This window comes from Branchiostoma floridae, chromosome 11, assembly GCF_000003815.2.
Source record: "Branchiostoma floridae strain S238N-H82 chromosome 11, Bfl_VNyyK, whole genome shotgun sequence".
Lineage (NCBI taxonomy): Eukaryota > Metazoa > Chordata > Leptocardii > Amphioxiformes > Branchiostomatidae > Branchiostoma > Branchiostoma floridae.
In genome coordinates, this window is record NC_049989.1 from 4,470,504 (window position 1) to 4,485,225 (window position 14,722).

At 40.7% G+C, this 14,722-nt stretch overlaps 1 protein-coding gene across 1 annotated transcript in view; it reads right to left on the reverse strand.

The window, feature by feature from the left end:
* Positions 1-1,545: 1,545 nt before the first annotated feature.
* LOC118425674 (xanthine dehydrogenase-like) overlaps positions 1,546-14,722 on the reverse strand; it is a 21,618-nt gene continuing 8,441 nt past the window's right edge. The window contains exons 17-35 of the mRNA XM_035834690.1: positions 10,894-11,016; positions 10,620-10,706; positions 10,266-10,323; positions 10,029-10,175; positions 9,706-9,895; positions 9,105-9,209; positions 8,690-8,768; positions 8,352-8,466; positions 7,819-7,899; positions 7,177-7,341; positions 6,755-6,813; positions 5,488-5,649; positions 4,698-4,826; positions 4,275-4,408; positions 4,046-4,180; positions 3,426-3,549; positions 3,052-3,148; positions 2,575-2,685; positions 1,546-2,328 (exon numbers count right to left, since the gene is read on the reverse strand). Coding sequence (XP_035690583.1) covers positions 2,261-2,328; positions 2,575-2,685; positions 3,052-3,148; positions 3,426-3,549; positions 4,046-4,180; positions 4,275-4,408; positions 4,698-4,826; positions 5,488-5,649; positions 6,755-6,813; positions 7,177-7,341; positions 7,819-7,899; positions 8,352-8,466; positions 8,690-8,768; positions 9,105-9,209; positions 9,706-9,895; positions 10,029-10,175; positions 10,266-10,323; positions 10,620-10,706; positions 10,894-11,016 — 2,169 coding nt within the window. The 3' untranslated portion in view covers positions 1,546-2,260. The remainder of the gene's footprint in view (positions 2,329-2,574; positions 2,686-3,051; positions 3,149-3,425; positions 3,550-4,045; positions 4,181-4,274; positions 4,409-4,697; positions 4,827-5,487; positions 5,650-6,754; positions 6,814-7,176; positions 7,342-7,818; positions 7,900-8,351; positions 8,467-8,689; positions 8,769-9,104; positions 9,210-9,705; positions 9,896-10,028; positions 10,176-10,265; positions 10,324-10,619; positions 10,707-10,893; positions 11,017-14,722) is intronic.

Genomic DNA, 14,722 nt, shown 5'->3' on the forward strand with positions numbered 1-14,722 from the left:
GCTCTGAACTAACTGTGGTTTCTGATTTACTGGTGTTTGAACTGAGTTAGGTGTGAAATGGACCAGGTGTGAAATTGAGCCAGTTGAGTGTCGCGCAGTGATCCGGTTTTTATATTTGAAAGGACGCACACCAAAGGAGACTTTTGATGAAATGAAAGAAACTTATGGTGATGACGCCCCATCATATGACCTTGTAAAACACTGGCATCCTGAATTCAAACATTGCCAGAAGTCTGTGGAAACAGCTCCCAGGCCTGGTCGTTCCTCTTCTGCCATTGATGAGGCATCTGTTGGAGGACCAACCTGGGGTGTCCTACAAAAACGGTGTCCAGAGCTGCATCAAACGATGGGAGAAATGCATAACTCTGGGTGGTTTCTATGAAGAGAAAGACTAATAACTGTGTCAAGTTTCATTAATCTCCTGCTATGGGAAATGAGTCAGAGTTATTACTTATTGAACGCCCCTCGTAGCACCCCAAGACACCGTCTTCTGTCGGTGTCAAAACCATCGGAATTTTCCATATTACAGACCTAAATGGACAACCACATTGTACTAGCTAATGTTAACCTTTGATCTTGAATCCACTCACAGCTTTGCCAACCTTTGCACCGGTGCGCCACGCGCACCCTGAGTCTGCCCAAGGCCATACACAGACTAAATACGTACAAGTTAAACCTCAGACTAGCAAACTGTTGATCCTCTCAAATACCAATGATAGATATAGATATAGTGTCACCAGGCTTTTATTGGATTCTATAAACATCTTATAAGTGTTTTCTCTCTTTCTTTCTAGTTGCTGCTTCGGTGAAATTGTAACAGCAGGCGGTGATAAAACTTTGACCTTGACTGCCATTTGCAACGGATGTTGATCAGTTTTGGATCAACAGGCCTGGGTTTTCGGAGAAAATGATTCTTGGCACCGTATCTTGTCCTATGAAGCCCTGGCTATTTGTGCCATCGATGGGGGTCTTTAAAATGCCCACACTGAGCCCGGGTACATGTGTTACTACTTCCTCAAAGAGCTCTTTTTGGCCTTGATTTTTTTTGGTGGCAGGTAGCTTGTGATGTAAGGAATAAACATTTGTAACAAAACCAAAGTTGAAACAAGGGCCAAATACATCTTAAGGTGATAACTGGTAGAACAGTATATCTTGAAATGACCACTAGTACATACGAGCGGTGAAAGCCGTCACGTCTGTCGACCCTGCCACTCCCCTACCGCCGCCATATCACCCATCGAGGCAGCTTGTGACCTTTGGACCTGAACCTGCACAGGTCAGTCTAAAAACTGCCACTTGTACATACGTAACACCTCCCCCCCCGTGACACGTAACGTTACCGTATGTTACACTTCATTCTTTCCTTGTCTTCATATCCATAATGTGTCTGTTGTTTCTCGAGATGTCCTAGACATATAATTACAAAACTTTAAAATCAGTACTAAACAATGGCAACAAACATCCGCATGGTGTCTTGGAATGGACTCAATAATGCCACATAATTTCGAAACTATTTAGTTGTAAATTCAAGCTTGAAGCTTATAGTTAATTTTAGATGTATAAATCTTTTATTCTTGATGTTCTGATTCCGCCGATGTTCAACTACTAGTATGTAATTGTCAGTACTGCAATTCAACCCATGAGTATGGGTTGCTAATCGTCTTGGCAATGTGAACTGTATGTACTCAATAAAACCATTACTACTAACTACATGATTTCAAAATCTAGTCATCATGACTCATTTCCTCAGACATTTCTAAGATGTTAAAGGACAATTCCCAAATATAGTGGGATTTACAAGGGAGGTACTAGCCCCCTGGATCATTAGTTATCTTCATGTGTCATTACGTCTAATTTGTACTAGATTAGTATAAGTTTTAAGTAGTCTGTTATAACGCTTTGGTCTATATTGTACATTGTGTTTTCTCTCAAAATTGTATAGCCTACAACATACATTCCCTGTGTTAATTCATAGCCAGTTTCCTAATACAAAACAAATACAATGTATATATTACCTTGCCCTACATGGTACCTGCGACAATTGTTGTGCAATCAAAATTTCACTTGACTTAGTTCTCTTCAGCGGTCGACGTTACTCACGCTGTCATCGGCATGTCAGTGGAAAAGTGACAAGATTGAATACTCTTCTAGACAAGAATAAGATGTACACGGAAATCAGCTATATTTTTGCACAAGGAACACCTTGTTACACGTCTGTGTACTGAAGATTACAGAGGTCCGCTAGTGATCAAGCGAGCTGTCACAGAGTGAAGTTGGAAGAATCCAAAAGACAGGCCTGGTGACAAGTCTCCACAGTGGCGGGGCCATCTGCAATGTGAATAGTAAGTTGACCAGTGCATCTGATCCAACCAATCAATGAAACAATAAGGCAACAAAAATGTATTTCATGGTTGTATTTTGTCAAAATCAGTGATGCACAGAATCAGTGATGCACAGAATCAGTGATACATAGAATCAGTGATGCACAGAATCAGTGATAGACAACTGTGTATTTTTGCGGAATAGAATGGCAATAATTTATATTTTTTCCAATCGCACTTAATCCGTACTTACTCAGGGGAAAGAAGTCAGCCCCATTGTCAGAGTCCTCCCGTGCGCTCTGGATAGCCTGTCTCAGAGCAAACAAGGCGGAGCAGGACATCAGCAGTGGCGGCTCAGATACAGCTGTAGGGGGGCAGGGTTGACCTTGATATGTTTGCACATACAAAATTTCTAGATTCAACACAAAATAACAATTCAAACTGTAATCACTTTTATTGATTCACTGATATAGTCCAAAGAGTCCTTTCATTCTAGCTTGACCTTGAACTTTGTCCTCCCAACCACAATCCACATACAAATTATCATTAAAATCCATCTGGAGGTTCTAAAGTTATGCTGATCAAAAATATCTGTAAACACAGACAGACAGACACGCACATTCAGACACACACACACACACACCACACACACACACACAAAACAATACCTCGGAGTCCATTTTTCCCATCTATTTTTCAAAGAGCGCAGATATGATGATGATCTCCTTACCTTTAGACCTCATCACACTGTACGGGTTAGACGAGTTTGGTAACAGGGTAACTCGGAGATCCGCTGGGATGTCTTTGGTTGCAGGAGGCTTATATTCCTTCATGATGTGATTAGAAATCCATAAATTACAGTCACACAACACTCATAGGTTGCAGTTTACAAGTAAAGTTGATATGTACATTTTATGTCTCTATTTCTCTCTAACAGTGCATGACATATTCATTGAAAAACATAACCTCCCAATGGGACCTAGTGGCTTGGGTGTAAATTGCCTGTACGGGTCAAATGCACACGGATATACTTTTCTATTAAACTTTGCAATGCAAGAAATAGGCGGCAACAACAGCATAGCCACAGAACTGTGTTGGCTTTACCCATGTTCCGTTGGTCAGTAGCCTCCCTGTCTCCTTGTCGTACACACACTTCTCCGTCAGCCAGTAGCCCAGCCCGAACACGAACGCGCCCTCAACTTGTCCTATGTCCAGGTCAGGGTTCACACTGTGAAGTACACGTGAAAGCCGGCAGGAGTTAGAACTTTGGTTGCTTGTAAGAACCAAAGGAGAAAAGGTACGAAACACAGAATTTAATGTATGCGTCTTCACCCTGAGTAGGCCTATTGGAGTGGAAGTTAAAATCCCTTTCACACCTTTTGGGTATAACGTTATTACTGGTGTTTCTTTCACAACTTTCGGGTAAATATAAATACACATACATGGACCCTTGGGCCACACTATAATATTGTGTAAGCATTGCATCTGAGCCTTGGAGGCAAGTCTACTGGCACTGGCGGGTATTCAACTACATTTACCCCTTCTCATATGTGCTGAATGGTATCAACACAATGTACAATTTTTAAGCATTCCGTTATATTGACCAAGCCAGGGTTTCAGCATACAACCAGGTGCTCATACAACCTACCAACTGCATTTTTAAGCCCAACTAAGGCTATTCCCTCGGTCACAGCGGGATGAAAGCATTGAAACTTTGTACTCACCTCTCCCCACAGTCAAACAGAATGTCAGACCGGGTGACTTCTCGCTCCCCTGTCAGGACATCCAGCTCCACCTCCGTACAGGTCACACCGAAACTGTTGTACGTAGGGCGCAGTCCCGGAAGTGGATGATGCTCCCTGTAGGCAGATGGAAAATGTATGATATCTTTACCAACGCTTCTGACAGCTTTTTGAAGCCTATCAAGAAGAATACCGGTAAAAGTGCACCCACATGTATTTCTCGGACAGGTCCACTCCTTTACTGTGACAGGTGTTGATGAGTTCTGTCCATTTTGGGGCTCCGCCCATCTCCTGTCGGATAGGGTTGATCCGTTCATTCAGCCTCCGGCAGCATTCAAGCACTCCCTGGACAATGGGATGAAGAAGCATTGCTCTGGGGACTGTTAAATTATGGGTATATTTTTCTTGAAATCACGATAAAAATCACGACAAGACGCTGGAGACGGCAGGACAGATAATATGTCAGTAGCAGGGTTATTAAAGTTCTTATAATCAACATCCTCAACATTGTCTGTAGTTAAACTGCAATCAGGAAGTTCTGTGCCGGGCCGTTTGTCATTGTTATTTGAGCCATTCTTGTGCCTCCGTGGAGTTGTGCGACAAATTGGTATTAAAGGACTGTAATAAACGTTACCTTGCAGTTCAGGTCACTGGTAACACTTCCTCCTGAGTCGGTACTGTTGGGGCTGGAGAGAGTGTTGGTGGACATTGTGTGGATCATCTCCATGGGAACTCCCAGAGAGGCAGCTGCCACTTGCATAACCTGCAGTTGGAAAACAAACAGCAGTTCGTCCACGTCCACATGTACCAAGGACTACCTTCATCAGAAGGGTTCAGAAACTTTTACTGAGGGATGACTCAGTGGTGTGATAGATGTCGGTTAGCTGAGGAATAAGTCCACTCTACTATATATCAAGGACTATAAGAAAGCCTTTCCCGCATAAGAGTACCAAATATTTTGTACTCGTATGAAGTTTAAAGGTTCAAAATCATAGGGACTGCGATTATCACTTTTATAAAGCTACTGAGTCATTTCAAACCATTCATTAATTGCGTTGATATGTTCGAAAAGGTTGAAAAATGTCAAAACGCTACCTGGAGAGGGAATATGGCGAAGTACCAAGGAAAGTGGGAAAATTATGTACAACTGATACATCATCTTCCTCTGTCCGATCTGTATACTTTATCTTATGTTACATTTCCTCTGTATCAGTTTGGTATAGCTTTATGATTTAGATGGTCCACTTTATGTTTATGTTATACAACGTTATTTGTAAATATTGTAATAAAATACTGAGAAATAAATCGTCCTAAATATTAACTGGAGCATTTACGCTATGTGTGAGTTTCATGCTTCAGTTAGAGGGATCCTTGTGGATCATACGACACTGAAAAGCCTATCCATCTTCTTTCAGTCTTCTCACCTTTGTATCCACACCCTGTCCCATCTCAATACCGCCATGTGTGATGACCACTGAGCCGTCGGTGTGGTAGATTGCCACGAAAACGGTGAAACGGAAAAAGGATGTGAAGATGGCATATCGAAGAGGAACCACAGACAAGCCTCTTTTCTTCCAACGATGTTCCTGTCAATGACATCAATATTGCGATTAAGCGGTGGTTATTTAAAAATGTATCCAGAACAAGTATTAAGAATTATCATATAGCCAGATGGAGTTGACCAATCAGAGGCCCCCATTTCCTATGGGTTATCAGGCAGTAACCTGAAAAGTGGTCGGTTATTAGAATAACCGACCACTTTTTGGACCGCACCATTATAGAGGGGACAGGACGCTAATACTAGTGTTACGTATTTATCGATTATATCTATTAAACAGCGTACTGTACTTTATTTCGAACAATTTATGTTAAACTACAACACAATTAAAAAGATATAAATGAATTTTAAATAGAAAAAGATTGAACATGACTTTCAACACCCCCACTAAACAAACCCGATGGTCAAATTTGACTTCTATTCGGGGTATTAGAACACGAATCTTGTTCGATCTGACGATCTGACGTGTCAGTTGGATAGGCTATATGTGTCAGTTGAATAGGCTATATGATAATAACGTTAATGCCCGCCCTTTCCCTGGGTGTATATGGTGAGTTAATTCCTGGTCAGGTGCGATAACCACCTCATAAACCACCTCGTTCGCTACGCTCACTCGGTGGTTTATTTGGTGGTTATCGCACCTGACCAGGAATTATCTCACCATATACACCCCGGGGCGGGGCATTAACCCTTTATTATATAAGATTGTACTTTTGGGCTATGATCACACCTGAGCCGCCATTGAAGTCATCATCGCAGTGCGATGGACATCCAACAACAACAACAAAAACAACAACAACTTAAAAACGTAACGTTATTCATTCAATGACTAAGTGATTTAACATAGACTAAGAAACAAGTCACTGTAAGAAATAAGCATCGTCAATTTTCTCATATTTTTATTTATTTATTTATTTTTATTTATCTATTTGCCAATGATACAACTTTGAATTCTGGCCATGTCCAATTTATCGTGCACGTGGTCCAGTAACTAGTCTTATGCTTAGCTTTCTTGGATCTGTTAACTTGGCCCGCCAAGCAAAGTTTCTCCAAGATCACAACTGGTACAACAAATAGATCAGAAATATTTGTGAAAATAATTCACACATTCAATAATATAATAGAACTCTCACCTTGTTGAAGACCTCTATCTCCTGCTGTCGTTGTTTGATTTTTGCCGATGTCAAGAGGTCTACAGAATGTGACATATCGTTCAGGATTTAATCGGGTACATTTGTATCGCAAAAATCATCTGTCAGAAAAAAAACAGTCTCACTCCTGGAGTGGAATGCCTCCGGCAATAATTGCAACATATGTGTTCAAAGTTAATGTGTAGCTGTATTTGATATTACAAGACTTTTATTACGCAATTTGCTGTACATTGAGTACGGCATATGTACTAGTAGATCAGGTGAAAACGACGTAGTATAAGGTTGATAATATGCCTAACAAACAGAATCACAACTAGAGACGACCATACTTTTGGAAATCTTTAAAAAAACACATGCATATTGACTTTCTAAAATCACAAACTGGAAGGACAAGACAGAAGTACCGTCACACAGCTGAGCGATGTTGCAGTCAGACAAAGTGTCTCCAGAAAGAATGGTCTGTCCGTTTTCAAACATGTTGATCCTGCGTATGTCTGTAGGGTCCTTATTTAGAGTCTTGGCCACGTGTTCGATGATGTGCTCCATACAAAAGTGAACTGCGACAAACCCTGGAAGTAAAGTAATCGTGGATATTTCTAAATACCTACTGCTTTCAAAGAAGAGGTCCATGCCTGCATTAGTAACATATATAGATAAAGAACCTTATATGATAAACCGGAAACGTAAGTTAATTCATTGCCTGTTTCGCTCGTATATTTAGTGCTTCACTTTATGCTTGTTAACTTGTCATTAGCCAACAAGCATGAATTTTCAATAACCTTTATTGATAAAATTTCATACGTAAATCTACGAAATCAAATCTTAAATCTTAGACCAATACGTAAATTGACTTTTATATCAAAATCGACATCAATTGACATGAAAAAATCTACCTAAAACAGATTCCTGATTCCTTATTCACGATTGTATCAAATCCAAGGGTAACTTACACAAAGCTATCTTTTACTTTTGTATGCGTTGACAGCTAAGTACTACATAGAGAAAAGATTATACATGTAGTAAGAAATACCGCAGACAAATATTACCTGGAGCTCTTGTGTAGGTTGTTGGAGCAGTGTGGGTTTTACAGGTCTGCCCCGTGAGCTCCCAGTTTGGGCAATAGTACACTAAAATGGTCAAATATGTGTAATTAATTCATGTTCTTTTTATATCTACTGTTTCTGCGTACGAGGGTGAGTCAGAAAGCAATGCAAGTGGTTTCATAACAGACTCGAATGACCGAATGTGTCTATTATGAAACCACTTGCATTACTTTCTGACTCACCTTCATACATATTGGACTGTTAAGAAACTTAATCCAAAGAAATCCAAAATACAAGAACCAAACTAGTATATTTCATATTATTATATGAAAATGGTAAAGCTAATAGTTATGGCCATTTAGAAAATTGACAAGTGAAGGCATTGTTTATTTTTGTTATGTACACAAAGTGCATACAAGACCTGTAGCACTATATATAGAATCCGTACAAATACACTGACATAAACTGCCACGTGGTAGCACAACATTTTCTACCATTTATCATTGAACTCCGGTAACATCTTGATGAGTCCTCACCATTCTCAGCAGTAAATGGCAGAATAGGGAGGAAGCACGTGTTGACCGAACATCCGTTATCTTCGTAAAGATTGTACACCACTGCAAGCAGCCTTCCCTCATCGTCAAAACCAACCTGTAAATATAAATAACCCAAGATGGTATGACTTAGTGGGAAGTCTATATCAATCAATCAAACACCCAAATCTGCCCTTTTCTTGATATAGATATTTGTATTCTGATTATGCCAGAAATTATGTATAATAGGAGAAAAAAACGTGTTAAATTAGAATGACAAAGTGGATTGTTTTTCACGACATCACATTATTTGTGGCAGGTATGACTAAATACACACACACCTCATATTTCACAAGATAGGGTGCTCTCTTCGACATGGCTGCCATGTTTGCATCAAGGCACATGCTCAAGCGTACAGTCCTGAAAAAAGACGACATGATTCAATGCGCTGTGTCAATCATGTGAAAAAGGTATATCAAAGAAAGCATTTGAAATTTACCTGTCAGAACAAAGTCTATACTATCTAAATTTTATAGTTCTTAGGTTGCTAGAGTTTCCCTCCAATTTAAAACCCTAGTCAGACCGGGCTTTTTTGGTCAACCCTGGAAGGTGGGGGGGGGGGGGCTTTTGAGGCCCTCCACTTCTAAGTCTTATAACTCTAACACGACGTGCCGTAGGGCCACCAAATTTTCAGAACATGATGTCCACATAATATCTGAATAGGGTTAAACTATTGCATGCAGCATGTGACGTTACCTGTTGAGATTTTGAGCAGCCACAGCACAGGCAGCAGCCGGCAGCTTGGAAGCTGCAGCCTTTCCTCCAAACGCTCCACCAACTCTCTTCACAGAAACATACACTCTGTAACAATGTATAATAGAATTTAACTGGAGATTTAATTGATTGGTTGATATGATTCAAGATACTGTAAATGCATTTTTAGTTTGCGGGGATTTAATTTCGCGGTAGTGGGAAAATGACTTTCGCGGTGGTTTTAAGTTCGCGGTAACAGCGTACACTGCAGTCTAATACCATAATAGAAAATTTTTTGCGGTGGATTCACGTTCGCGGTGAAGTGATCACCGCGAACATTAATCCACTGTGCAGCGAACATTTCTGCATTTACAGTTTTGGGAACACTTATAACGTTATTGTGTTTACCTGTTTCCGTCTTCCATTCTCCCTTCAAATTTGGTCGAATCACTGGCATTTCTTTGTAAAAATCAAAATAGTTTAGTTGGATTTATTTTTGAGTGATGAGTAACATTAATGTTGTAATCAAGAAGTGCATAGCACTTGGAGCAATCTATTGTCGCGATTTGGTGTCTCTGAGACATCTCCATATATTAAGTCTAACCTGTGAGCTGACATTCCCGTCGCCTGTGCCACAGACGCCTGGACTGAGTCCATGGACTGGGTAGCAGACTGGACGTCCATCCCATCCTCAGTCGGAGTGCAGCGGCACACCTGGGTCTCCATGTAGAAGTGGTACTGAGAACCACACGACACCTCACCAGAGACACGATGCGGAGCTGCAGCTAGGGCACCTAAACACGGAAAGGTATGCTTTGGTTGAAATTGGACAAATGTTGCATAGTCAGTTTGTCCCACGTCATAATGTTCTCATACAAATGGACGGTAATCAGCGATATGTTCATTCAGATTGCAAGTAAACAATACCTTTTGGATCTCCCTTTACCACTTCCTTAACGATCGGGTGAAAGGATTCTGCAGTAATGGCGTCCTGGATTGTGAGGATGGGGGTTTTTATGTCGGTGTAGGTAACCTGGACAGCTTTAGCCATGGCATCAGCGTGGACCTGGGTGTCTGAAATAGACAAAACTCTCTTAATGCTCATGTGGTCCTTTCACAGTGGCCAATAGCGTTCAAAAAGATGTTTAAAAAAACGACATTTACCTGCAATGACAAGAGCCACTGGTTGACCTGCGAACGACACCTCATTGCTGGAGAAAATCTGTGAAGGTTGAGAAAAAGTTTTCTTCAAGACGCGTTGGCAGTTTGTTCCAAATCATTCGCTGGATTATCCTACTTTTGGTTTTAGTGAGCCTTGGAGGTCCATTTGGTCTGAATTTGCTCAGATGCTGTTTTAATGTCTAAAATTGCCAGAAGCACAGTTTCTAAGCAATTTCTTCTAAGCCTTTGTTTGTATTAATAGTCACCACCTGATTTCTTTCCTTATGAAGGAAATCAAACAAATCCCCAATTGTATTCCCGATGTCCTTTAAACAATATGTAAGAGCACAGATATACCTCAGCTACAGGCGATGGTGGCAGATTATAGTTGTTTTCTCCTTTGACATCTGCGGCTGTCAGATATGCAACTGCTCCTGGAATTTCCTGTGAAATACACAACACACAATTGTGGCATTCTGTACTTAACAGAAGCATCCAAACTGTAGAAAAAATCTGTCAAGAGATATACTACATCCAGCGACAAAATATCCAAAGCGAATTTTTCTTGCAAATTTACTTGTGTTTCTCACACATAAAAAGTTAGCACAACAATGTTTTGCCACAATCATACCATGGCATGTGAAAAGTCCATGTTGCCAAGTTTACAGTTGGCGACAGTCGAAGTCACAAATGCAGCATAGACTTCTCCAGACGTGGCAGGCATGTCGTTGATATAGATGGCTTCTCCAGATGCCTCAATATAGTAATAAACAAGAACCATTAGTTTATGCAGTTAGAATATTCTCTCCATCCTTTTTTCATCATCTTCATGTAGTTTATGGTTGTATTTGATTTCACAGGGCCATTTGTACAATTTGAATCAATTGAAAGCCATTTCAGCACCATGGAAATGGTTATCAGTTACATGTATGTGTTTTCCTAACCCCCACCACAAATTGATTATATCCTATATACAGCTGTTGTGTACATACCTGTACATGTACATTACCTATAAAATCTTAAGGTATATGTCGGTCAGTGTTACGGATGCTGTTTTTAAACAAACAACAAACGGACAAACAAAGAAACAGAATAGTAACAGATACAGAACCACTAGTGATACAAAGCTATATGCAGACATGCGATATAACACCTCTCCCATACTAGACATACTGGGAGGAAATTTAAATATAACTGCCAGGCCAATGCGGCAGTGTACTAATTGTGAGTCCATCTTACCTGCACCCTGGATGATGTTTTAGGCATGGGCTGCCTGAGGGGCCACTCAGACTCCTTAGTCTGGAAGTGCTGCTCTCCGCGGGACACTGGACGTGCGAGCGAGTCTGCCGCCGAGCGAACCGGCTCTGTCAGGCTTTCCTTCCCAACGGCAGACAGATAAAACTGCAGGGGGAGAAGTATTTCGTTAATTGGTTGGTGTGTGCAATTGTCATGATGGTCTTATGTCTCGCATGGGACGAAGAGGATAAGTAAGTGTGCAATTGCACAAACCTATCATAGCCATAAATTAGCTTTCAGAGCTATACCCTCGAAAAGAAGATGAAGCAAAGTCGTGGATAGCATTGCGTTGCTACATATAATAACGTTATATAGGATTCGTGCTCCTTCCACAATTCTTGCAGACTGTAAGTGTATGTTGAACGTGCCTTATAGAAGAGACCCATGGCCAGTTGTTTTGTGTACTGTGCAGACTGGAGAGCAGAATCATCCGGCACCAGTTCTGCTTGCAGTACGGCGAGGGCTCCTTGTGGAGGAAACAGCCGAAAAGTTTGATCATTGTAACTTTGCTTAGACAGGGCCATTGGGACTCTTAAACTATATCACAATGATATCCCAAATCAGAATAATAGTAATAGTCTATAGTTCGTTAAAATAGCTAATGTTTAATAATGTTTGGTTTGATTAGTCAAAGTATCGATTCTGAAACTTAGTTATTCACAATGATCGTTAAAATCAAAGTGATAAGAGTCTAGTTTTTCATAGTATTATATATTTCATTTTTGATAAAAATGCATTTCTTGACAGCCTCGTACCTCTCAGTGTTTCAGCATCCGTGATCCTCTTTCCAACCAGGAAGTCTTCAGTGGCAGAGGCATGTACCTGGAATCATGTTAATGATATCGTCATTCAAGTCTATATCACAAGTTACCCAGGCCATGTTTACGTAATGTATTTGAAGTTGTTAATTTCATACCAGAAATTAATCAAAAGTTGTAACATTATGAAATGTTCAAGACGTAGGAGACTAAGTAATTGTATATACATGTAGAGACAATACCATGGTCTTGTTGATGCCACCAAACACAATGTACGGTTTTGTGACCACCTTTAAGTCACTCTGACGGTCCAGTGTCATCCTGAAGCCAGCGTTGACGTACGCATGGGCATTCTGGAAGAGCAACAGTCCTTTATAATAATATTACATTTTCACCTGTGAAATACCACTAGCATGTCGCTTTGACTGAACTGCATTCTATCTGTGCAAGAACATGTTAATGCAACGTGCCAATCTTTTGGATGCTCCTATTAATAAATGGAACCATTTTGCACAAATAAGGTCCTCAAATATGTACAGTTTGTATCGTGTAATCGTTATTCCATAGAAACTGGAGCAAACCTGAGACCGAGGAGCGACTTTGTAAGTACGGAACACGTCTTCAGGATTTCCGGGCGGAATTTCCAGGGAATAAATCACCTAGAATAAAACAACATAGAAATTTAATGAGGTAAAATTTTCCAGATGTGAGATTAGCAATATTGGCCATGCGCCCATCTCTTCTTACAAGCGGAATTTCTATTCTGAATGTTTTCAAAACCTTACAAGAAAAAAGCTTACCTTGCCATTCATTGCAGTTTCCAAAAGGTCACTGAGTGCCATTGTCTGTGATTCACCCCCGAAGCCTTTTTTTTATCAGAAGAAATATAATGTTACATTACGCATTGAATCCTAGAATTGGAGCATGAAACGTTAGAAAGTGTAAAAACGGAAATAGTTAATTTAAAGCAGCCACTGTTATCCATCAAATGCTGCTGTTGACGTTGTAGAATTGTTGACGAAAGAAAACAGCAATTTCTCTGACCTATGGTGACTTTGGCCCCCGCAGTTTCCATGATGGTGAAGACGTCTGAAGGGAATTCTGGGTGGGCATGTTTTATCATTAGGTTCCCAGCCCAACTACCAACCTGAAATTTAAAAACACTGAGTCTCACTTTCCAAACGATAATTTCAAACGTATCAAACAGTGAAAAAGGAGATATTCTCAACATGATATGAATCTAAAGATGCAAATCGTCAACCACACTCACGTTTCTGACGGATACGTTAGCAACCTTACATAGATGGTCGGCCAGCATGCTGTAGGACGGAGACCGGTCTGAACCGGCTCGCAGCAGATCCACCACGGCAGACAGGCTCACAGCAGAGCCAACTACCAATGGCGGGCCAGCCTAGAAAAGGAAAGAATGAGTTTCTCACAAATTTTATCCCTAAAATCTAGACGCATACAAGTATGGGGCGTATAGTAAAAACAACCAAAAAAGATGAACGAGGAATAGTGGAGATGAATAGTATCAACCCGAATGCATCAGTTACAGTAGTGAATCATAGTTGTTTTAAACAATCTTACCTGACGGTTGTACAGATCAGGCACATCTTTGATGTCGATAAGACAGTAGTAAGGGCCATCATTCTTGTAAACACCTGGAAAATTGCATAACATTAGGATTTTTCATTCATTTTTCATTCGTTAGTATGAATATCTTTAAATGTCGCTCAATGTGATCTTCACAGCTGAGGCTAGTCCATATGAATTACAGCGTGTATTTACGGCTAATGTTTGAGAAATCGTTAATACAATGTTCAAGATAACAGTTACCAAGTAGCTGGTTAGATTTGTAAACTGTCAATTAACATTTCAGGTAGCATCAACGACCTTTCCGTCAATATACTAGAGAATCTGTAGTTCAACGGATGTTCAACCAGACACTAAGAAAGAACTTGCGTGGCAAATGTGTAACTCCTATCTCGCGTATTTTACTACATGGATGTCTAAATAATTAATGTAAACACAACTTAAGGGTTGACATTGTGATTAACATTACGTACCTGCAGCTGTGTTCCCACACACCAGTTTGTACCTGTCCTGACTGTGCCGCTCCAACAAGCCGTACAACTCTGCCAGGGTGGTGGGACGGCACCAGGTAACTCCACGTTGGCAACACCTCAGGGGGCTTGTACTTGTGCCATTCACACCATTGCCATTGGCAGAGGCACCGTTGCACACCGCTCCCGCACTGGGGCAGGGGTGTTTGTTGAGGTCCTGTGATCAGAAATGCAACACATCAGATGCGCAGACACACTTATACATAGATACAACTTACTATGTAATAGTTCAAGCATGGGCGGAGCGAGTCTATGTGGATATAGTATAGCCCCGCCCTCT